The 24,831-nt window shown below is 37.4% G+C and overlaps 4 protein-coding genes across 16 annotated transcripts; all 4 read left to right on the top strand.

Annotated features, from left to right (window-relative positions):
• Positions 1–4,421: 4,421 nt before the first annotated feature.
• LOC103931483 (signal peptidase complex catalytic subunit SEC11C-like) lies at positions 4,422–7,474 on the top strand. 2 transcript variants are annotated; one of them, XM_048583767.1, is made up of 8 exons: positions 4,422–4,603; positions 5,115–5,227; positions 5,471–5,542; positions 5,883–5,918; positions 6,356–6,401; positions 6,620–6,707; positions 7,042–7,099; positions 7,198–7,474. In XM_048583767.1, exons 1-8 carry the CDS (start codon positions 4,525–4,527, stop codon positions 7,246–7,248), a joined length of 543 nt encoding a protein of 180 aa, XP_048439724.1. In that variant the 5' UTR covers positions 4,422–4,524; the 3' UTR covers positions 7,249–7,474. The 2 variants fall into 2 exon arrangements, with proteins under 2 accessions (XP_048439724.1, XP_009339269.1); XM_009340994.3 differs by lacking the exon at positions 4,422–4,603 and adding an exon at positions 4,638–4,840.
• Positions 7,249–9,315, top strand: LOC125477009. The gene is made up of 3 exons (XM_048583744.1): positions 7,249–7,344; positions 7,861–8,332; positions 9,245–9,315. Exons 1-3 carry the CDS (start codon positions 7,249–7,251, stop codon positions 9,313–9,315), a joined length of 639 nt encoding a protein of 212 aa, XP_048439701.1.
• Positions 8,981–12,958, top strand: LOC103931482 (pentatricopeptide repeat-containing protein At1g80150, mitochondrial-like). Of its 12 annotated transcripts, none has more exons than XM_048584065.1 (5): positions 8,981–9,244; positions 9,414–10,890; positions 10,998–11,069; positions 12,281–12,333; positions 12,558–12,958. In XM_048584065.1, the coding sequence occupies exon 2, from the start codon at positions 9,466–9,468 to the stop codon at positions 10,663–10,665; it is 1,200 nt and encodes a 399-aa protein (XP_048440022.1). In that variant the 5' UTR covers positions 8,981–9,244; positions 9,414–9,465; the 3' UTR covers positions 10,666–10,890; positions 10,998–11,069; positions 12,281–12,333; positions 12,558–12,958. The 12 variants fall into 12 exon arrangements, with proteins under 12 accessions (XP_048440022.1, XP_048440023.1, XP_048440025.1 ...); XM_048584066.1 differs by having other exon boundaries at positions 8,981–9,278; XM_048584068.1 differs by adding an exon at positions 11,327–11,394 and having other exon boundaries at positions 8,981–10,890.
• A 533-nt stretch (positions 12,959–13,491) lies between these two features.
• On the top strand, positions 13,492–17,756 carry LOC103940384 (pentatricopeptide repeat-containing protein At1g52620). The gene is given in 5 exon segments (XM_009350495.3): positions 13,492–15,753; positions 15,755–16,490; positions 16,599–16,714; positions 16,816–16,937; positions 17,060–17,756. Coding segments are annotated over 2 exon segments (2,454 nt in total). The 5' UTR covers positions 13,492–13,840; the 3' UTR covers positions 16,296–16,490; positions 16,599–16,714; positions 16,816–16,937; positions 17,060–17,756.
• The last annotated feature ends 7,075 nt before the right edge of the window (positions 17,757–24,831 follow it).

The following is a 24,831-nucleotide window of genomic DNA, read 5'->3' as shown; positions in this document are numbered from 1 at the left end:
GATAATTTTACTGAAAATTTTATTTTGGAAACTAATTTATGTGATAGGCCAATATTAAACTCTTGTTTAATTAACTAACACTAATCACAATTTATTAATAAATTCTTAATTTCTCACATAACCTATAGCTAAATTTATTTAACAAAACATAAGGTTAAACTTTATACTAAACATCCAGTCCCTTTTCTTCTTTCTAATTTTCGATAAAGATTAATCTCGGTTATTTTAAGGCTGCATCTAACTCCCGTTAGATTGCCTTGAACGGGATTAAGCCTTTCGTAGTTCACCATTCAATCTTAATCCATTTTTTATTATATTCCAAATAAACGAAATATCCAACATTAGTTCTAATGATTGAAACACATCCAATGGATACCAAATTCGTATTTAGAATATCAAAATTTGTACAAAATGGTACCATCGGCACACTGGCCACACACTGCCGTGGGATGCAGTTTCCAGCGAACTGAAATCCCAAATTCTGACCAACTCTAAAATTTACCAAATTTTACAACCAAGTAGAGTTCAATGAGAGGAACAATTTCATACCTAGCCTGGGCAGAAGTCCAATTCGATCGGGAAACACCTCAATCGCCATCGAACCGCCAGAAACCTTGATTTGGGTGTTCTTAATTCAACTCCAAAACAACTCTGACACCCCAACCAATGCATGGGCTTTGTTCCAGGCCTCAAGGAGACTACATAGATGGTGGTAATTGAGTATTTAGCTTCAGGTTTTGATGAATCGAAGCTAAACCCGTCGCACCATCTTGCGGTTTCTCCTAAAATCAAACCAATTTCTTCAGTTTTTTGGGTGCAAATGGGAGAGGGAACGACTGGGTTCAAAGTGAGGAGTAATTTAGCACCGCCCCCGTCGTCAACGGTGGCCGAAATAGAGAAATGGGTTCAGATCAGGTCAACGAATCAAAGAGGGTCCGTGTTCCTCTCTTCTTCTTTCTCCCTCCTTTCTCTCCTTCCTCCCCCTCTCATGCGGCAGTTTCTCCACCCTTTTCTCTCCTTTCTCTTCTCTCTTTTCCATCTTAGCCATCCATCTCTCTTTCTTTTCTCTTCTTTTCCTCTCATTCCATCCACACATGTGGCACAACTCATTGCTCCAAATTTTCTGAAGCCTTCTAAAATGAAGTAAAATTACCAAAATGTCCCTGACTTTAAATGTTAATAACTCCTTTGTTATAACTCCATTTCATGAACGGTTTGTGCCTATGCACTCGTAGTACCGAGCTCTACCCAAATTTAACAAGAGATAATCTAATATGTATGAGTATAAAATCCGTCCTCATATAATTAAGTAAAACCAACTAGGGCCATTTTCATCTTTTCCACTTATCGATACATTTTACAACGTAAATTATAATAACTTCCGGTAACAAAATTTTAAAATTCCTCAATTAAATTTTCATAATCATAAATCGATTTATTTTCTATTTTCTCCACATATTCATAATTAAGAATATCAAACTCATATGCTTAAAAATTTTCAGGGTATTACAGGTATGATTTTTACTATTAAATCAACACCGATTTGGTTCAAAAAGGGCTTTTTTTTTTTTTTATTTTTTTTTTTAAGTTTAAGATGCCTTAACAAATCCTGAGAAGGAACCTTCCTTGAAATATGCCATCTTGGCTTTTAAAATTCCCCAAACGTCCAAAAATGTCAAATTGGAAAAGCTGTGCACTGGGTCTTCTTTTCTTCACCACGTTTAAATGGCTTCGAATTAAATTCTAAAGTTTTGATACAATCATCTTGAGAGACACATAAATCCACTGCGATTAGGATTACTCCAAAATTCCTTCATTTGATTGCTTTTTACCCCAAGTAGATTCACATCACATATTGATAGATTGATTTATACCGGAAAATATGAATTCACTCTAAATGAAAGCACCAATTGTTAGAACCAAATTCGCATACATCAGTGGACAAAGGCGAGAACCACGTTGAAAATGCTCATGATCACCAATGAGTGGAGAATAGGGTTGATTAGGGGGTGGTGTTGAATCCGAAAATGACTGCTTACATATCTCCAGGAAGGAGAATCAAACCATGGGTGTAGTTCTATGAAAGAATGGAGTAACCATCCTTGACGGATAGCCTATGGTCGGGCGTTGAGAGATGAGTTCTCCATGGACGTCTCTACGCATAGACAGTGGCGTAAGGACCTCTATTAGGCATAAAGAGGATAAGTTTATTGTGATTTGTAAAGAGAAATAATATGAATGTAGGTGGATATCTATGGTAGTCATGTAGAGCATAAAATGATTGTATCTCGATAAATACCCAGGCTAGTCCAGAAATGACTAAGGTTGGTCCAAATATGACTAAGGCTACTCCAAATCTAAGGTTGGTCCGAATCTGACTAGGGCTACTCCGATTCTGTGCTATGGGAATTCTGGTATTTCTTGCCACCTAAGGTGCCACATGTCTCGGGCCCAGAAAATCATGGTCCCACATAATTCCTGCCAACATATGCCCAAAGCTTATGCTAACATATGTCGACAACGATTACTATTATTTTTATGGATGCAAGATACTGTGAAGTAATGTTGAAGACTGTCAAGGCTTGTCAACTAAGGTATTTCATTGAGCACATAGTGCACACAATAGAGTCGTCCACAAGAAGAAAGAAAAGAAAGACAAATATGACATAGGAAAGTAGAAGAAGTAGGAGGATAAGGTTGTAAATTAGTTTGCCTTAACTACTAATAGAGGTTAAATACAATACACAAACAAATATACATGAGTTTTTTGAAGTTGTTGGGATAAAAAACAATCAATCCGCTGCCCTTGCATCTGAAATATCAAATGGATTACCTTACATTAAAAATTTGTTTATTACAAAAAAATTTGTTTATTCAAAAGCATAATAAAGCACATATGGAAACTAAATCATGCCAAAAAGAAAAAGAAAAAAAAAAAACTCCAGTGCATGATTCACAGCGGAGGTAGCCACGCTACAACAGTACGGCTTCTCACCCTGTGCACTCTATCCTCCCGCACCAACCCTCCGAATTCCGGAACCGCCCGCAGGAATTTCGTAATGAAGGTGATAAGATAGCTTTTGATTTGCTCTTGTGAAGTTCAGCGTCCGAAGCTCGACTTTCACATAAGCAAGCACCTCTGAGCGGCGAAATTATGGCGTCGTAATTCGAAACCGCAGGGCCAACATTAGTGACGGTTGTATGAAGTGTTAAAACAGAAACGTTTGTTCTCCATCTGCAGATGTGTTTGCCAAAATCATACCGATGGCTCCTGCATCTTTCCCCACCTGTCCCTCCTGCACTCTGGGACTAATACCACTGTCACAAATCACAATATTCCCGGCAACAACGCTGCAATCCAAAGTTCCTTCCAAACACGAGGAGCTGGGATCAGAACAATCTATGGGGACATCTGCATAAAAATAGATAAAAGAATTAAGTTCGTTTCAAAAAATTAATATGATAAATCGCTTAAAACTTTAGTTCATATAAATTGAAGAACGCTATGGCATCCCTATTGGTGATATGGCATCCCGCCCAACTAGAAAGAGTGTAGAAGGTACTCGCGTGTTTTGCTACATCATTTTGCTGATATGGCATCCCTATCGGTTCAAATCTTTGAAAAAAAAAATTGAAAATTCTATTTTAGTGCAGAACAAAAATAACTTGAGAAAAAGATTAAAAAGGAACAAAAAGATTAACACTTTGTTTTGATGAAAAAATTTAAGATTATTAAGGAATTTTAAAATTAACGAAATTGAAATGACGAAATTTTATTTTTAGGATTTGTGAATTTTCTTATTTGGTTAACCTAAAAAAATAATAGAATTTGAATACAGAATTTGTATTTTTAAATTCTCATTTATAGAAATTGGAAATGACATAAATTACATGAAATTTAAATTTGGAAATTGGAGATTTCAAATTCCAAATTCTCTTCCCAAGTGAAAATTTTAAATTTTTATATTTAATAATTCAAACAAGAAAATTGATACATATTAATTTATACATTCTGATTTTTGTTGAAATTCTAAATTTATTTGTTTCGTAGAATATAAAAGATATAGCTTATTAAATTTCAAATTTATGGATACGAATAAATGGCCCTTTGGTTTGGTATTGCTGTGCTTTGAAATAAAGTTACTTTTGTTGTGCTGTGAAAATAAGCAACTGTGAAATAAAACAGCAGAGTGCTTGGTAAACTTTTTTGTAAAAGTACTTTTGAAAAAAAAAAAGTATTATAGTATTTGATAAACTTTTATGTAAAACAGATATGAAAAAAAACCGGTTTGTCAAAACTGAGTTTTGCAGCTTCTTGTTTTTGGCTTTTTTTTTTCACTTAAAACTATGAAAAAAAGTTTACCAAACACAAAAATAACTCTTTTAACTTTTATTGAAAGCAACTTTTTTTCAGAATCATCTGTCCGCCAAACCGTGTTAGCCGGTCTATTTGCAGTAGCTCTCTCAGACAAGCAAAATTGAGAAGACGACGGCGAAGGGGGTAAAAGGCAAAAGAGAGAAGGAATGGGTTGGATCGGTGAGAGCGTAGACTCCATCAAATCCCTGCAGATTCGGCAGGTCCTCACTCAGGCCGTCAGTCTCGGTTCGTCAACCCTTAAACCCCCCCCCTCTCTCCTCTCTCTCTCTCTCGTTTTAGCGTTTTCTCTTTCTGGGTCTTATGATTCGGAATTCATACTTCCTATTATCTGTGTGGGTGATGAGAAAATGTGGGTGGCAATCAAATTGCGATGTTTCCAACGTTTACCTCTTATTTGTTTTGTCTTCTGGGGTTTAGGAGAGTAAAGCTTGACACTTTACTGAGATTATTCATAATTAAATGGTATGTCTTAATAATCACTGTTGTGAATGAATTATTTGTGGGTTTTATTGATTACTTAATGCCAATTGTTTTAGAACTAATGCCAATTATTGTGGTTTCTTCAATTTTCTTTTTAATTTATGTATTCAAGTTCTTATGACTCAGTAGTTTATATCTGATAGTCTCACTCTGTTATCTGAGTTGGATTTTGGAAGAATGATCAGTTGTTGTGGTTTCATAACTTTTCAGGCAAATACTTTATATGGTTCATTTTTGTATGTGATTTCTGTTTCAGGTATGATTGTCACATCTGCGCTTATAATATGGAAGGCGTTAATGTGTGTTACCGGCAGTGAGTCTCCCGTTGTTGTTGTTTTGTCTGGAAGTATGGAACCTGGTTTCAAGAGGGTGAGATAGTATAATGCTTGAATGTTTCAATGGTTTGGTACCAAATAATATTTTGATCACCAGTTGTTGTATATCTGGATTCATATTATTTTATGGTAACCATATTTGAGGAAGCGATCGGTGATATGCCTCTTTGTTGTCCCTGGATTCATCTTTTCAGCAATGTGGTTTATCATTTTATATCTATGTTACTTAAGTTACTTGTGCTGCTTAACTAATGGTAATAACTCATATGCTTTGCAGGGGGACATTTTGTTCTTGCACATGAGTAAAGAACCCATTCGTGCAGGAGAAATTGTTGTGTTTAATATTGATGTAAGTTCCTTTTGTTGATTTTGTTTTAACTTGGTGTCACTCTGTTTTATTGTAATTACAGCTTTTTATGCCTAGTTATTATCAGGCTTGGTAAGCAAGCAACCAGTTATGTACACAAATTTTGAAATTTTCTTCTTTCAAACAATTTTGATCCCTATCTTTTAACTATGAATATTTTAGTGCTTGTTTTTGTATCTTTTCTCTTTGATATTGATTAAGCATGTGTGCTATCAATAAACCTTAGAAAATAATGGAGTGTCTCTATTTAATGGTATTGTTTTCTCCTTTTTCAAGAAGCAAATACTAATATGCTCTACTTTCCCATGTCTATTTTATCCAGGGCCGTGAAATTCCAATTGTCCATCGCGTCATTAAGGTAAATAATACACTTTTTGACATTGCTAAATCATGTTGACTTTTGGCTTTTGAAATAAGAGGTGTCGTACTTTTGAGTTTCGTGAATAGAATAATGAATTTGGCAGCAAATATACAACTCTATATCTCAAGGAAACATGTTGTACGATCAAAAGCATCAATATTAACTCAAAGAGTGGACATTTTGTTTAAATGATAGCCATAGTATCAGTCTTTCATGGCATACACCTTGGACCTAATTAGGTTAAGTTGAGATTTCTGCAAAAGGACCATACCAAATAAGGAACCAGGTCCACACACAGACACACACACATGCACACCAGATGTAGAGTTAGTCTATTAGATGGTTCCCAGATTGACCCCACTTGCTTTTTCCCACAATCAGTTGATTATAACCATCTGCGGTCCAATAAACAGTGCTGATAAATGATTTTGCAGGTTCATGAACGAAAAGATACTGGAGAAGTTGATGTCCTAACAAAAGGTGCCAATTTCTTGAATAGATGTAAATACTTGTTACGTGTGATATAATCCTTGAAAGTCTTGATAATTAAAACTCTTTAAAGATGTATCACAAACTATTCATATTTTTTTCTTTTACCTCAGTACTTCTGCTGTTTCAAACATGCTGTCCGATTTATGTTTTGCTACATGCCTTTTTCACTCAAATGTTCACCCCCTATCTATCTTTTGTTTCTTCAGGAGATAACAATTATGGGGATGACAGGCTTCTTTATGCTAACGGTCAGCTGTGGCTACAACGGCATCATATCATGGGCAGAGCTGTAGGGTAAGAACTCTACCATTGCCTCATGTTTTTTGTTTCCCATTAACAAAAAGAGTTATTGCCTCTGTTCTATGGAATATGGGTAAACTATCATATTTTGTTGCTGGATTGGTATTTGAAGTGATAGTCTTGAAGCTTAATTGCTTCGTTCACTGTATTCATAATGAAGCCACCCAAAGTGATTAGCGAAACGAATTAAGCCATACCTAATTGACTAATTCTATCGTCTTTATTCTTACCCTTTTTTTCCCTCGTCTTCTTAAAAGAAAATAGAAGTCAAGTGATTATCATTTTCATGTTGTTATCGCACTTTTGCTCAATCCGTTATCATTTTCAGGTTTTTACCTTATGTCGGGTGGGTGACAATTATCATGACTGAAAAGCCTATTATTAAGGTTTGTTTCTCCTCCGAAAATGGTCATATTAAACATGCAGCAGACACAAATGATTTTATTCAAATCACAAATTAATCCCTTCTGTTTCTTTTGTTCAGTATATTCTAATTGGCGCGTTGGGGTTGCTTGTTATAACATCAAAGGACTAAATGAAGCAAACTCCCGGGGTGGTCGATCTTCAAATGAACCGTTCGTCGCGGCCAGAAGCTCTGATCCTCCCCTCGAATCTTCTAAAGTTCTTAACTGTACAAGACACTTTTACATGATATATTACAGCAGAATAGTTGGTTAATGTTATTAACTTCCATTTGAAGTTTCTTCTTTCCTCAACTAAAATTTGGCTTCAAGTAATTTTTCGGTAACATTTTAGCACCATCAAGTGATGTTACTGATCCACAATGTGTATAAGTCCACCATCCGTTTACGATATAACACATGAATTTGTAATATCACATCACGGTGTTCCAATTTTCGAATGCCACATTGAACGTATTTTATAACGTGTACTTGAGTATCAAGTATCCAGTTGCCCTCCTACCTAAAATAGGTACCACCAATCTCATTAAATATTTTAGTTTGAAAGTGGATTTTCGCACACCCTTTTGTTTCATCTACACGTCCACGTGTTATTTCTATCATTGATCTCCTCACATGATGTTTTGTTTATGCAACGAGGATATGTAATAAGATGGATGGACAATGCTTTTACCAACAACATTCTTCCTATCTATGAACAATTTATATTTTTGAAGGATTCATAGGAGGTGAACAATTCTCCGTCCCAACAGGTTGTTCATGGTGGTTCTCCGCGTTGGTCTTGCCCACCGTCGGGTAGACTGAAGCTAAATGTCGACGGAGCATGGGAGAAGGAGAATTACGTAGGAGGTGTAGGAGTTATCATCAGGAATGATGAAGGATCTTTTATGGGTGCGGCTACCTACATGTTCATGGACGTGTTCTCACGCATCCAGGTGGAAGCATTGGCCATGAGAGTGAGTCTTGAAATGGTGGTTGAAAGGGACTTGAACAAGATTATTATCGAGAGTGATGCGTTTCAGATCATATCGGCAATGAAGGAGCCTTCGGTGAATTCGTCTCTCATTGGACCTATCATCGAGGACATCAAAGTCTTACTGTCTATGGTCACTGAAGCTTCGGTTGCCCATGTCTGCCGTCAAGCTAACTCAGTAGCCCATAAATTGGCTCGTTTTGCCCTCCATGGAGGAGGAAATTGTACTTGGTTTGACGAACCTCCTATCATTATAAATGATCTTCTATGGAGGACATTTCTCTACCTTGTACTAATTAGCCCCATGGGCATTATGAAATACATATCGTCTTTCACGGAAAAAAACAATGAACAATTTATATTTTTGAAGGATTCATGTCATAATATTTCTTTGAATATAAGCGTGATTTCACATTAATCAACACTAAAAACTGAGGAAGAGAGTTTGAATTCGAAACGCACTAGGTTAAAAAGAAAGATTCTAACCATTAGACATATCGAGTCTTTGCAATTCTTGTCACGATGTCTGATATAGGGAAATTATTTTTCTAATTTTTCTCATTTTTCTTTGTTCCCATTAATAATTTTAATTTAGCTGTCCCAGCAACCAATCACCAAAAATGTGTACTTGAGCAGTCCACGCTCCCTTACCATGGAGCCGCACGCTGTACCATCACAGTCCACAACAGCACGGAAAATTTTTAGGTGTACCGGGTACACCAAATTTTTTTTGTGTACCCTCACTCATTAGAATTTTTTTGGTGTATAAAAAGTGAGGGTGCACCAAATTTTTTTGGTGTACCCTCACCATTATGAGTGAGGGTACACCAAATTTTTTTGGTGTACCGGGTACACCGAAAAATTACTCCACAAGCACAACACAACGAAAACCCAACCTATAGAAAAACCTAAACCCCCAGTGAGGCCAAAACCCCCACCCCGACAGAGAATCCCAGCCAACTCTAATCACTTAACCAAATAACGTCCCCCTCAGATCCCCAATGCTAAAACCTCCTCCCTCTCTCACTCTCTAACCTTCTGGTAATTTAATTGGTTACAGAGGATATACGATTCATTGATGGTGTTTGCGTTTCTGGGTTTTTGCTTTTGCACGCGGGCATTGAAGCTCCTTTCAGGTGGGTGCCTAAACCCTTCAATCTCAGCAAATGGGTATGTTCCAGATTCTGAAAATTTGAACAATATATGATAAAGTCTGTGATTTCTGGTTCTTTTGGGCGTTTGTATTTCTGGGTTCCTCAAATTTTGAAGTGGGTTTTCGATATTTATTCGTAATGGTTTGTGTAGAATGCCGATGTTGATGGATGGATGTGCATTAATATTGGGAAACTCCTGAAACATGCTCTCTCTGCGAACAAGTCGCAGATTCTGTAATGCCGCCATTGCCATAACCTCGAATGATTGCCCTGCAGCTGCGTCCAATCGCGTTTTGAATACGAAACCGTTGGAAGAGCCTGCCCTGGTTAAGCTTAAAGCTGAGAGAGACCCGGAAAAGCTGTTTCATTTGTTTAAGGCCAACACGCACAATAGGCTTGTCATTGAGAACCGGTTTGCATTTGAAGACATGGTGTCTCGGCTTGCTGGAGCTCACCGGTTTGATTACATTGAACATTTGCTTGAGCATCAGAAGAGCCTTCCCCAAGGTCGGCGAGAAGGGTTTATAATGAGGATTATAACATTGTATGGTAAGGCTGGGATGACTAAGCATGCTATTGATACTTTTTGTGATATGCATTTATATGGTTGTTCTAGGACTGTTAAATCTTTCAACACTGCACTCAAGGTTCTGACTCAAACCCGTGATTTAGGAGCCATAGAGGCATTTTTGAGTGAGATTCCGGAGAAGTTTGACATTGAACTGGATATATATTCGGTCAATATTGTCATAAAGGCTTTTTGCGAAATGGGTATTTTGGTTAAAGCATATCAGATAATGGTACAGATGGAGAAGTTGGGGATAAAACCAGACGTCATTACATACACAACACTGATGTCAGCATTTTATAAGGACAACCGGTGGGAAATTGGTAATGGTTTGTGGAATCTTATGATATTGAAGGGCTGTTTGCCTAATCTTGCGACTTTCAATGTTAGAATCCAGTATCTGGTATATAGGAGACGAGCCTGGGAAGCGAATAGATTGATGGGTTTGATGCAGAATATTGAGATAACACCCGATGAGGTTACCTATAATTTGGTCATCAAAGGTTTTTGTCAGGCGGGGTATCTTGAAATGGCCAAAAGGGTGTATTCTGCTCTACATGGAAAGGGATACAAGCCCAATGTCAAAATATATCAGACCATGATTCATTATCTTTGTAAAGGAGGAGATTTTGAGTTGGCATATACTATGTGTAAAGATTGCATGCAAAAGAATTGGTTTCCGAATGTGGATACCATTCGTACATTGCTTGAAGGCCTAAAGAAGGCAAACGAGCTTGGTAAGGCTAAGGCAATCATGGTGTTGGTTCGAAAAAGGGCGCCTCCATTTTCTTCAAAACAATTGGGTGCTTTGCAAACCATACTGACCAAGAGTTGAAATAAGATGGTGGACGGGAAAACTGAAAAGTGGTTGATTACGTAACTGGACAGCTCAACAAGAGCTAGTATTCTTTTCACCTATTCATTTGTGAAACTGCAGAGCAATTGACACGATTTTTTTAGTCATATGAAAGTGACATCCTGGTTCTTCAATGTTCAATAATTTGTATTACCACCTCAGTTGAATGGAGCTTTGAATGGACAGCTGTCACCCAAAATTGTTGTAAGTTCATTAAGCAATGGCTCTCCTCTAATGCTGTAGTTAGCCCTTTTTGCATACTGTTGGGTAATTAGCGTCTATGATTTTGATTGTTTGTTCAATGCTTTCAGATTTGGTGGTGAAGAACAGAATGGTCAGGGAATAATGCCGAAGTCATCCCCATTAGATGTCATAGAATTCTTGTATGGGTAATTTAAAATATTTAATTTTGATGAAACAAGTATTTTAATAATTAATTTTACATATATTATCAGAGGCTGTTGATTATATTAAGGCCTATAACTTATGCAGCTTCGGAGTAACGCATAAGGATATAAGATTTGCCATTGGATAATTTATTTAGTTAGGTGCTCAACCATTACAAACCGAGCGCAGTGGCGTTCTAGGATTTAGATAGCCGACCCCACTTAGTTGATAAGGCTTTGTTGTTGTTGTTTAGGTGCACAACCATTAGTTGATCTTAACTTGAAGCTTTGGTGGTTTTGAACCACTAACCTCTGGGAAATTGTAAGTGTTGTTCTTATGTCCCAAACTTGCCATGTCTTCTTGACCATTTTCTCAAGCTCTTAATGAACCACAAGATTAGAAACATATATAGGGTTTATATTACACTGCAGAATGCATAAGAAAAAAAAATCGTTTGATGACTAACATAGTACATGCTGAATGGATGGAAGGTAAAACGAAAATTTATCTGATGTGGCCGGGGAGTGGCTTGAGAATACCCTAAATTTGGAAGATAGATAATAGGATATGCTATTCACACACTAATGAAAAAATGCTGGCTCAAATGTTGCTTACCCACTTGTCTGCATGCTGATTTTATTGTTGTGTATGTTTAATTGATATATATCTGCATATCCTTCTTAGCACGTCGATGCATGATTTTCATACAGTGTGAGTTCGCCTTACAATTAGTATTTACCTTTTCGTATTTCCTATTTCTTGGACTGGTAGTGTTTGCCTTTACTTGAGTACAACGTGTTTGTTACACAGATATTTCTCTAAGCCCTGTTCGTAGTGTGTATATTTCTCTAATCCCTTTAAAAAATTAACACAAATGCGAAGGAAAACCTTTTTCTCTTCCCTCCCCCTGCTGTAGAAGTTCATTTCCATGTTCTGGCACCTAGACATCACCCCAGAACATTTAAAGATCGATTGAAATTCCAAACTTTGTGTTGAGAAAGCTTTTTACTATGGTGCACATTGTATAATGTGGATTAGCTGGACATGAAAGCGTCAAGATCTTTTTATAAAAACGAGTCGATAGGAAATAACTCACATGGCTAGTTGGCTAGACTTTGCTTGTACATGAATTCCGATTTGTTACTATCATTTTATTCTCTCCCAAAATATAATCAAATTATTTATTTGATATGATTTTATTGTATAGAAAATCCAATCATCTGCCACCCTGCCTCTCGAGGTGCTGAACAGTTTCTTTGGGTAAGGTTAATAAATCTAATGTACAGGTTTTCATTTTTGTTTGAGATTTGGTGGTGAGTGTACGTGTACATGTGCTTTCGTTTGTTGTGTGCGTCTATGATCGAGTGGATCATTTGATTGAGAATTGGTGTTAAATGTGTAACAGTTAGCGAAATGATTGGTAGATGAGTTTTTCATATTCTGGGTAGAGTGGATTATGTATCTGATTAAAATCTTGGCCGTAGGCAACAAGGGGGAGCAGAGCGCAGCAGGCAGGGCGTCGATTCATAACACTTGATTTGGTGCATTCCGGGGAAAAGAAATAGAAGTTGAAAGTCTGAAGAGGATGAGGAGTTGCTGCATCATGAGCTGGATCTTGTCCTTCCGAAGTTATTACGCTTGTATGCTTGGCATGAAATCGTAGATCTCTCTTCAGCTCTTGGAATTTGAGTGTCAGAGAAGATGAGAAGATTGTTTGATTGCTCTTAAGTTATCACACTGAATTCTCACCTAGTGTTCTGCCTATCCAAAATTTTCCGTTTATATCTCCGTCTGTTTGGTTTGGGGAATAAATTCTTTGAGAATGTAGGCTTTTGGAATTTCATAACTCATAAGCACTATGGTCTAGTAGTATTTATCTTCACTTATAAGATAGAGGTCTTGGGTTCGATTCTTGCAAATGCAAATTCGAACCAAATTATTATGGCTAGCCCATTGCGAGACTTATTCCACTCTAAAAAACCAAGTGCTTTTTAGAAAAGCATACTGAAGTTCTTGAAGCACTCAGAACTGCTCCAAGAATCAGTCCTTATGCTAAATGTAGTTTGTGGTGTTTTTTAGTTGTTAGAAACCGATTGGGTGTGGACTTCCACGCCACACTGCAAGCTGCATGGAAGGAATTGTCCAGTTAAAACATAGCACGAGTTGTATAAACGCATATCATTTTTTTAATTTAGACAATACTTGGACAAAAAATTCGGAAGTTAAGGTTTGCCAATAAGATGTATTCTCGGTTAGGGCCTGAACATGTGTTTTGTCCAACCATTCAATAGGCTGCTAGTACACACTCTTCACATAGATTACTTTCAACGGCTATGGGATAGTTGATATGCTTGTCGATGACTCAATGTTAGGTATTCAACCATGCTATGTGGTGCGACAAATAAATCTTATTTAAGAAGCGGATGTCGTGTTGAGAATAAGTTATAGAACGAATTCACTGTAGCATGTTAATTCAATAATACAATATTATTAAAAAATAAAAAAAAATTACATGACATTATATTATTAAATAAAAACGTTAATAAAATTATGAATTCATTCCGTCGAAGTCTCGTGTCCGGAGTGTCGTGGAGACTTTTGATATCAGGAGCCTTGGTATTTGAAATGAAAATTAAGTTTAGCGCCTTTTTGTTGAAGCGAAAGGGTGCAGCGACTGTAATTCCAATCCAAGAGCAGCGTCACGTTCAAACCTCTGAAAACTCACTCACAGAAAGCCTCAAGAAATCCAAAACCTCTTCACTCTCACATGTCTAAAACCCTTCTCTCTCGCATCAAACCCTTTCACAACCGAAAGCCCACTTCTTCTTCTCCACCACCTCCCCACGTCAAGAGACTAGTCAATGACACCATCCAAATCCTCAGAACCCAACATCATTGGGAGCAATCTCTCGAAACTCAATTCTCCGAAACCGAAACGCTTGTTTCCGACGTTGCCCATTTCGTTTTGGACCGAGTGCACGATGTAGAATTGGGTTTGAAGTTCTTTGACTGGGCATTCAAGCGACCCTACTGCTGCTCTCCAGATGGGTCTGCGTATTCTTCGCTTTTGAAGCTTCTGGCGAGGTTTCGGATGCTTTCAGAGATCGATTTGGTGATGGATAAGGTGAAATTGGAAGAAGTAAAGCCGACCCATGATGCGTTGAGCTTTGTAATTCGAGCTTATGCGGATTCTGGGATGGTTGGTAAAGCTCTTGACTTGTATGATATTGTGGTTAAGGTGTATGGTGTAGTTCCGAGTGTTTTCGCGTGTAATTCGTTGTTAAATGTTCTTGTGAAAAATAGGAGAGTTGACGTTGCACGCCGGGTGTATGACGAAATGGCTGAGAGAGGTGGCGGTGAGCATTTGTGTATGGATAACTATAGTACTTGTATAATGGTGAAGGGGTTGTGTAAGGAAGGGAAGGTTGAGGAAGGTAGAAAATTAATTGCGGATAGGTGGGGAAAGAGTTGTGTTCCAAATGTTGTTTTTTACAATACGCTTATTGATGGATATTGCAAAAAAGGTGATGTTGAAAGTGCTAATGTGATTTTTAAAGAGTTGAAATCGAAGGGGTTTTTGCCCACTCTGGAAACTTATGGAGCTATGATAAATGGGTATTGCAAAGAAGGCAAGTTTAAAGCGATTGATCGGCTTTTCGTGGAAATGAAGGAGAGAGGCTTGCATATTAATGTTCAAGTACGTAATAATATTGTCGATGCTAGATGTAAGCATGGTAGCTTGGTTAAAGGAGTGGAGGCAGTAAAGCAGATGATTGAGAGTGGTTGTGAGCCAGATATTACAACCTACAATATTTTGATTCATAATTCATGCAAGGATGGGAAGGTTAAGGAAGCTGAACAGTTTATAAACCATGCGATGGAGAGAGGATTGGTGCCAAATAAGTTTAGTTATACTCCTCTTTTTCACGCTTATTTCAGACAACAGGAGCACAGAAGGGCCTTGGATTTGTTTACTAAGATTACAGAGAGGGGATACAAACCTGATCTGGTTTCTTATGGAGCTCTCATCCATGGACTTGTTGTTTCTGAGGAAGTCGATGTTGCAATGACAGTTCGGGACAGAATGATGGAAAGTGGAGTAGTCCCTGATGCTCACATTTACAATGTTTTGATGAGTGGCCTTTGTAAGAAGGGGAGGCTTCCTACTGCCAAGTTGCTGCTTGGTCAGATGCTTGACCAAAATGTACCACCAGATGCATATGTTTATGCCACTCTGGTGGACGGGCTAATCAGAAGTGGTGACCTTGAGGAAGCAAAAAAAATATTTGGGTTAACTATTGAAAAGGGTCTAAACCCCGGTGTTGTGGGGTACAATGCTATGATTAAGGGTTTCTGCAAATTTGGAATGATGACGGATGCACTTTCTTGCTTTGAGAAAATGCGGAAAGTGCATCATCGTCCTGATGGATTCACGTATTCTACAATTATTGATGGGTATGTCAAGCAGCATAACTTGGATGCTGCTCTAAGTTTCTTTGAACTGATGGTCAAACAGGGATGCAAGCCAAATGTGGTCACATACACCTCCTTGATCTATGGGTTTTGCCACAAGGGAGATTCTTGCAGAGCTGTAAAAACTTTCAAAGAGATGAAATCCATTGGCTTGGAGCCAAATGTAGTCACATATAGCATACTTATTGGAACATTTTGCAAGGAAGGTAACCTTGCAAATGCCGCCATCCTTTTTTGAACTAATGCTGAAGAACAAGTGCATTCCTAATGACGTCACCTTCCATTATCTGGTAAATGGGTTCACAAACAATGAACCTGGTGCGATTCCAAAGGAAGTTAACGAGTCCCAACAAAATGAAAAATCTATTTTTCTGGGGGTTTTCAGAAGGATGATATCAGATGGATGGTTTCAAAAGGCTGCTGTTTATAATTCCATTATCATTTGCCTTTGCCATCATGGGATGGTTAAAACTGCATTACAGCTGTGTGAAAAGTATGTTAATAATGACATCCTTCTAGATTCTTTTTCCTTTGCTGGTCTGCTGCATGGTATTTGCTTGGAAGGAAGATCCAAGGAATGGAAGAGTATCATCCCTTTTAACTTGAAGGATCAGGAATTCCAAACTGCTGTCAAATTCTCACGTATAATAGATGATTACTTACATCAAGGGAGAGCATCTGAAGCTACACATATTTTGCAGTCATTGGTCAATGACCTTATGTCTCGAGACCAACAAGTGGATCTTTAATGACGTAAAAAGATAGGGAAGGACATCATCTTTGTTTTCTTCGCAAGTGAGTTGTCAGTTAGTAGACGTAGGCTTGCACTACAACTGTGAAGTCAATTTTCCATCCGGTGACTTGATAAGTCAATCATAACTTCATTAGAAATTGGTTCTCGGGGATCTAAATGAGTTTCTGTGCGTCCATGTACAAATCTTTTGGTAGGTGCTCTTAACAGATCGAACATGCAGGATTTAATCTGTAGGTTGCTTTTTTGTTTTGTTTTCTTATCATAGATTAATCTCACCTTAAGGTGTTTGTTTATGCAGTTTGGTTCCTCTCTAGTAAATACTCATATACCTGCAGATCAGATGTAATTAAGTTGAACGACATCCATCATACATGTTAGCAGGATACTGGAGCAAATGTGAATTTTGAGTCGGAGGTATTCAAGGAAATTCTTTCTTTTCTATCTTATTTTAGAAAAGTAATGTATCGTAGTGTTATAGTGTTAACAGTAGTATGCTCCTCTTTGTCAGTTGGCAGCCAAGGAAGAGTTATTGTCAATTATACTGCAGGGTGGTGAACCCGTGAAGGCAGTGGTTACATTGGTTAAGATCTTCATCAGCTTCACGTAGCATGACCAGAATAATTCTGACCTGTTGTGGGTATGTTTACTGCATCCTTTTCCAGATAAGCAAAATGCACTCAAACAAATTGCAACATGTAAATTATTATAATGCTTAGGATTTAGAAATTTTAGCTAAAGCTTTCATTTGTGATTAAACAGTAGGTCATTTCTAGGGCGTGTCACGATTATAAAGATCAAAGATCACTTCTCCAGTTTCTCCTGCCATGGACTGAAAACTGCCACCAATAAGCTTTATCCACACTCCTCTCGGCTTCTCGAGTAGACTTTATTGGCGCCTCTTTTCTGTTCCGCCATGCCCTGGGAGTTTGATTTTGAGTGTAACAGGGAGTTCCCATCCAGATGCTCCATTTGTTAATTTAACTATGTAGGCAATCTCATAAACAACTGCTGATGAGAGCTCTGACATCTTGAACTGTCCTCGGACATCTAGGAGCTTTGGTCCAGAAGGTTGTGGTCCGAAGACTTCAAACACCTTCCTTCACTTACAATTTAATCAAGTTAGCGAACAGGGCTATTCACTTATACAGTCCAGATCTGTCCACACACGGGGACTACTACGCATGAGAGATGGTGTTAGGTAACTTGATATGCATATAATATATATATATATATTTGGGTTTGCATATCTCTTCCTTTTGTTTTGTAAATGATCCATCTGCAATATATTATATCTCTCAGTCGCCTTTTGGTGTCAGTTATTCGATGTAAAAGATTTTTGTTTGTAAAAATAGAGTACTGTATTACTCACTGTATACACATTCTTTTCCAAAAGTCTCATTGATGTGTACTTTGAGTTGTTTTGAGTAATGAAATCCATTAAGAAAGATATTGTCTAGAAAGCATGTACGAGTCATTGCTTTCTATTTATAACTGCAAGAGTAAGTAAACCTACCAGTTTAGGAGGATCGACTGACATCCTGACCTTCCAATATTTCTAGTTGGTGAAAGATCACAATGTTCTTTGAGAACTGCATTTGGAATTGGTTGATTTTTTTTTTTTTTTTTGAGTGTTTTTAGAGCATCTCCAAGGGACGAGGTTAGAAGCAAGGAAAAATTCCACACCACCTTGGCAAGGAAACTTTTCCTTGCAGAAACGTTGATATTTTCTAGTGAGTCAAGTTTGTTTGAATTTCTAAGGTACTAGCTGAAAAGAGCTCCTTACCATGACATTTTCTTTGGGAAGTTCAATGACAAAAATTCGTAGAGAGAAATGAGTAGAGAAGGATAATGTAATTTTCTCCCAAATATTATCTTATTCATGTATCAAGAGCTCCTTTTATAGACTAAAAACCATAATAAATAATGTAGAGGCAAATGTTACAAGCATTTAGGATGATCATTAGCTGTGTATATTTAAACTTAAGGGGGTCGTAAGTTACATGTAATTACACACCATAGGTTACATGGAAATGTTAAGTATGGTTGTGGTTGTATCATCCACCAACTTTAGAATTTATAACAATCACAACCATTCCTCGAAACAAAACTATTACAAATCAAATACTGAAACTTAAAATCCCATGGGATTGTTCTATTGAAAGCAGGCAAAGATTTGGAACTCCCAACCTGATTTTGAACTTCTACATATGCATTCCTGGGGCCATCCGCTTTGCTTCGGTATACCGTTTAACTGTAGATAAATGTACGATGTCGTCTCATGTGGTACCGATGCTACATGGGGAGAAGAATTTGTCTTCCACTTAGAACAACCAAAGTAGATTGATCCTGAAGGATCAAATCTGCTCTGATACCAAGTTGAATATCAAAGTGCGCGACGAACATGACTAACAAGAATATTATTAAACAAACAAGAATGCCGAAATGGTTACAAAACTCCAAGAGTTACATCGTGACTAACTTATTTCTTAAACTAAATTGCAAACTATATTTATAGAGAACTAAACCTAAGAAATCCTAACTCGGATGGGCTAGGTCCAAATTCTAAACTAACAAGCAAAACCCAAATACTAAAATAAACCTAAATACTAATATTTTCCAACACCACCCCCCCCCCCCCCCCCCCCCCCCAATGCCAGTGCTAGTGCAAGATTCCAATGCTAGTGCTAGTGCAAGATTCCCATAATAGTGCTAGTGCAAGGTTCCATGCCAGTGCAAGACAAATACCAATGCTAGTGCAAACTTTCCCAGTGCCAATTGTGAACTTCCGAACAAACTAGCAAAAAATCCAATTCATCATGTACACAACATCACTCAAGTGGTCACAAATCCAAACACTCGAGTAATCATAGTAAATAACAACACAAATACCCAAACAGTGTGGGCCTTTAAAACAAAAGTCCACCACTTTTCCTTCTTGCCCGTGTGGGCCTCTCAAAACAAAAAACCAAATATTTCCTTTCCTTTTTCCTTTTTTTCTTCTCTTCCTTTGCTCCATTTTCCCTTTTTTTTCTCTGTTTCTGTTTTCTTTTTCTATTTTCTTTTTTGTTCTTTCTTCTTCACTCTAACTTTTCACTGTCAACTTCTTTTACTTCTTCCTGTGGCCTTTCTTCAATTCGTGCAAAGCCAATTGCAGCAAACAAACTGCAGAAGGGTTTCAACATAAGAGATGATTTCCTTCTTCGTATCACAACTACATGCAGGAATAGAACATAGCACGTCACGTTCGTCCCACAAGCTTTTTAATTTGGTGAAATATGAACTCACCGTCATGTTACCTTGCACACGGTTATGAATCTTGTTTTCTATGTGAAACAATTGAACAATAGTCACATGAGAAAACCTTTCTTGCAAATCAAGCCACATCTGCCTTGCATCCTTGCAGTTGATGACGCTACCTAAGATTTCTTTTGACATGGATCCTAAGAGCCACGTCTTAGCCAGATTATTGCATCGATTCCATTGCTGCAATTCTTCATGTTCATCTTCACTTGGCTTCTTGATTGTCCCATCAACAAGCCTTAATTTGTTCTTGACCGGTAAGGCCATGGTCATGGATTGAACCTATGTACTATAATTGTCTTCCACTAATGGCTGCGGCACAAGAACTGCACCAGGTTGGTCCGAATGGTGGAGATAAAGTGGATGATTAGGACTCTCCCACTTTGGATGCGAAGTCATGCCTAAGGAGGTTGACTTCATGTCTGCGCTATCACCCATGGCTATGTTTTGCTAGGGTTGTTTTGGTGTCTGTCTGTTTGCTTTTTATTTTCCCAGATATTAATCGCTCTGGTACCATCATAAGAAGCATAGAATAGGATTATGATTTTCGATATATTTCATTCAACAACTAGGTTTACAGCTTTATACAATGATACAGTCAATAGGATCCTAAACTATCACCTATAAACAAGGCTTGATCAGAAACTAAACAAGAAAGTAAATAACTACAATATCAATTTACAGTATTGACTAATTAATAGAGATATTTTCATTAACAATTTCTTTTGTACGTCGGTCGAATCCGCCATTATATTGGATGCACGTCTTTTACTTTCTCGTATGGGGTGGAAAACTAGCCCTCGTTTTGAGTCGTGCTGCTGAGAAGCACTTCGGCTTGCTTTATTATTGCTTTCTCCATGTTCAGTCCACACCAATTGCTTGTCTGCCTCCAGCCTCATTCTGTCTAGATTTACAACTAAGACCCACCGTTTTGCTAAACGAACGCCCCACATCAGGATGATCTACTCGTGATGGGTGTTGCCACTCAGACTGCACACCTCTGTGTTGAGAGCTTGTTAAATGCTCAATGATATCTCTGTACTTCTTCTTTTTATTCAAGCCTTCCTGATTACTTGGAAACTTAGAGTTTAAATCTAGAGAGGATGGCCTACCCAAATCAAAATTTGCCTTTCCTGCACGTTTCACTTTACTGAATTCAGAAACCCGGTTCTCTGAAGTGCTCATTTTGTTATCTGACTGCTTCAAAGAACTTTTTCTCTCAAATTGCTTATTAACTGTCGTTTCCTCAGGCAAGGGCTCACGAAGCTCGTCCAAGTCTGAAAACTCTCTTTGGAGTTTACTGCCTCTGCCATTAACGACAGTGGATGCGGCTGCACCATTTCTGCTGTTACCGTTTGGTGAAGGACCCAATAACAGGCTGGAAACTTGTGCACTTCCCTTGATCTTTCCAGCCATATCACCAGTCTTTCTGATAGTGGGGATCCAAGGGCACTGACTGTTTGCCTCGGGTACCACCTTCCTTAGAATTTCTTGGAACCTTTCTCTCATTAGCATAACCATCCTCATTTTGAGTATCTCTATGAAATTTATCTTTTTGCAAGAGGAAACCGTCATGCATTTGAGAGCTCCTTTCAGAGTACTTCCCGCCATGCCCTAAACTCTCGGCATATCTATCTGGTCTTTCAAACAAAAGAATAATCCACATTTTAAAGACAAGAAAGATGAATTAAATTGTTGTATAAAATCTCCATCTTGCCATTTAATTTATAAACATTTGTCAAATTTTCTTGAACAATCAGTTGGATTCTAAGCCTGATGGGCCAATGGTAAGGAATTGTTCTTATAAGGTTATGTTAGTTCCAACCAGCCAAAAAACATTGATTTTCTTCATCATCAAACAGCCACAAGAATATTATATTTAATTACATATTAAAATGTCAACATTCTCTAGTTTTAACTGGACAATTCCTTCCATGCAGCTTGCAATATGGCATGGAAGTCCACACCCAATCGGTTTCTGACAACTAAAAAACACCACTAACTACATTTAGCATAAGAACATAGATCTTAGATGCTTTTTCAAGCAGTTCTGAGCACTGATTCTTCAAGCAGTTTTGAGTGCTTCAAGAACTTCAGTATGCTTCTTTAGGAAGCACTTGGTGTTTTAATAAAAACTTCAACATTTTTTTAAACACACGATATTATTTAAATTAAAGATATTAGAGTGGATTAAATTTTACAATGGGCTAGCTATAATAATTTGGTTCAAATTTGCATTTACGAGAATCGAACCTAAGACCTCTCACTTACAAGTGAAAATAAATACTACTATACCATAGTGCTTATGAGTTATGAAATTCCAAACAAGCCTACATTCTCAAAGAATTTATTCCGCAAACCAAACGGAGATAGAAATGGAAAATTATGGATAGGCAGAACACTTGGTGAGAAATCAGTGTGATAACTTAGAGCAATCAAAACAATCTTCTCATCTCCTCTGACACTCAAATTCCAGGAGCTGAAGAGAGAACTACGATTTCATGCCAAGCATACAAGCGTAATAACTTCGGAAGGACAAGATCCAGCTCATGATGCAGCAACTCCTCATCCTCTTCAGACTTTCAACTTCTATTTCTTTTCCCCGGAATGCACATAAATCAAATGGTGATAAATGTATCTAGATCATAAATCTACTAAAATGAAGTTAAAATAAAAAGTCAAGATTATCCCAAAACCCAACTACTCAAAAGTCTCCAGCCGCACCTTTTCGCGTCTTTCCAATCCTATTTCCTCTCCACTTTATTCTTCTCTCTTTTCCGTTCCAGCTAACCTCTCTCCTCCAATCCTTTTTTTTTTGTTTTTTTGTCAATACTCCTGTAATCTTGTTTTCCGGGACTCTCTCTTACTCCTCTTCCTTCACAACCCAATTCCAATTCCCCTTCTCTGCCATGAAGAAAAAATTGCACAAAATTGCAAAAAGAATTGTAGAAAAATTGCATAGGTGAAATAGAAAAATTGCAGAGATGAAGGAAGAAGATAAAGTGTGAGAGGAAGAGGAAAAATTGCAGATATGTATGAAGTAAACATACACAACAATAAAACAGCATGCAGATATACACAAGTGGGTAAGCAACATTTGAGCCACCATTTTTTCATTAGTGTTCGAATAGCATATCCTATTATCTATCTTCCAAATTTAGGGTATTCTCAAGCCACTCCCCGGCCACATCAGATAAATTTTCGTTTTACCTTCCATCCATTCAGCATGTACTATGTTAGTCATCAATTATTATTTTTTTTTTCTTATGCATTCTGCAGTGCAATATAAACCCTATATGTTTCTAATCTTGTGGTTCATTAAGAGCTTGAGAAAATGGTCGAGAAGACGTGGCAAGTTTGCGACATAAGAACGACACTTACTATTTCCCAGAGGTTAGTAGTTCAAAACCACCAAAGTTTCGAGTTAAGATCAACTAATGGTTGAGCACCTAAACAACAACAATAACAAAGCCTTATCTACTAAATGGGGTCGGCTATTTGAATTCTAGAACGCCACTACGTTCGGAGCACCTAACTAAATAAATTATCCAATGGCAAATCTTATATTCTTATGTGTTACTCCGAAGCTGCATAAGTTATAGGCCTTCATATAATCAACGGCATCTGATAATATATAAAATTAATTATTAAAATACTTGTTTCATCAATATTAAATATTTTAAATTACCCGTACAAGCATTTTATGACATCTAACGGGGATCACTTTGCCATTATTCCCTGACCATTCTGTTCCTCACCACCAAATCTGAAATCATTGAACAAACAATCAAAATCATAGACGCTAATTACCCAGCAGTATAAAAAAAGGGTTAACTACAGCATTAGAGGAGAACCATTGCATAATGAACTTACAACAATTTTGGGTGACAGCTGTCCATTCAAAGCTCCATTCAACTGAGGTGGTAATACAAATTATTGAACATCGATGAACCAGGATGTCACTTTCATATGATTAAAAAAGTCGTGTCAATTGCTCTGCCGATTCACCATGAGTAGGTGAAAAGTGAAAAGAATACTAGCTCTTGTTGAGGATGTCACTATTTTCTTCATTTTTGACATTTGTTTTAGACATTATGCATACTTCTCACATTTCTTCTTAGTCTATGGGTTTTCCCCATGCTTTGATAAAACTGGCGCAAACAAACCTAAACGACTGATTGTAGCATTTCTAGTGCAAAACAAACCAAGGTATCAAAGCATGAATCGGCGAGAGGTTTAGGGCGAGACGGAATTGGTGTGGAATTGGAATTTGGAATTGGCATTGAATTGGGATTTCTAGTGCACAACAATCCTAATTATATTGCTGGACTTTAACCGGTCAACTAGTCATATATCTTAGACTGGACTAACATGAGTTCTTGTAATTCAATGGAGTAATGAAATTGATTAATGTATACAAAGTAATTGATACTTCTAGTTGACAAATTAGGAAACGTGAAATGCAGCTCCAGAGCATGCATAGAAAGCAGCTTCATTTTTTAGATTTATGACCTAGGTACATTTATTGTCATTTGATTTATTTGACGGTCAAGATTTAACACTGTAAAATCTATCAAAATCTATAGAAATGTGTTATATGAATCTTCAAAATCCATATGGATTTGTAGAAGTCTATATAATCCTATGAAATCCATCCCTTATCAAAATCTATTAAAATCCTCTCAAATCCTAAGTTGACTACATCCTCTAAATCTATAGAATTGTAAATTTAATAATCATATCAATCACACAAGAGTGTTATATATACAGATATGTTTCGTAAGGTGCAAGACAACAATACTTGTCATATAGGTATACAATCACAGAATCATAATAGGAATCTTAAATCTATGAGGGACCGGATTCTTTGGTGTCTCTTTTAACAAAATCTAGTGCATAAGGTTTAGAATATGTAAATTGGCACGTTGCAAGTGATTTTCTAAAGTACTTTTATGAATAAGAAGGTTGAAATTTTGCTAAAGTAAAAGTTTAAGCGCTTATTGGAAATCCACTTGCAATTGCTTGCTTCCTCTGAAAGCCCTTGTAAGTTCAAACTTTTTTGCCAAACTTGGTTAAAGAGCTTTTGATTTATCCGAAAAGGCTTTGTATATACATCAAAGAGTCCCGTAGTCACTCACCGTTGGATTTAATTCAACGGTGGAGAAAAAATACAAAATACAAATCTACCGTTACCATCGTATTAGCATCGAATGGTAGATGACCACAATTTC

This window comes from the organism of the source record quoted next, unplaced genomic scaffold (assembly GCF_019419815.1).
Source record: "Pyrus x bretschneideri cultivar Hongxiangsu unplaced genomic scaffold, Pyrus_bretschneideri_v1 Contig20, whole genome shotgun sequence".
NCBI classification, from domain to species: domain Eukaryota; kingdom Viridiplantae; phylum Streptophyta; class Magnoliopsida; order Rosales; family Rosaceae; genus Pyrus; species Pyrus x bretschneideri.
The sequence above is the reverse complement of the archived record's forward strand: the minus strand, read 5'-3'. Positions and strand labels throughout refer to the sequence as shown.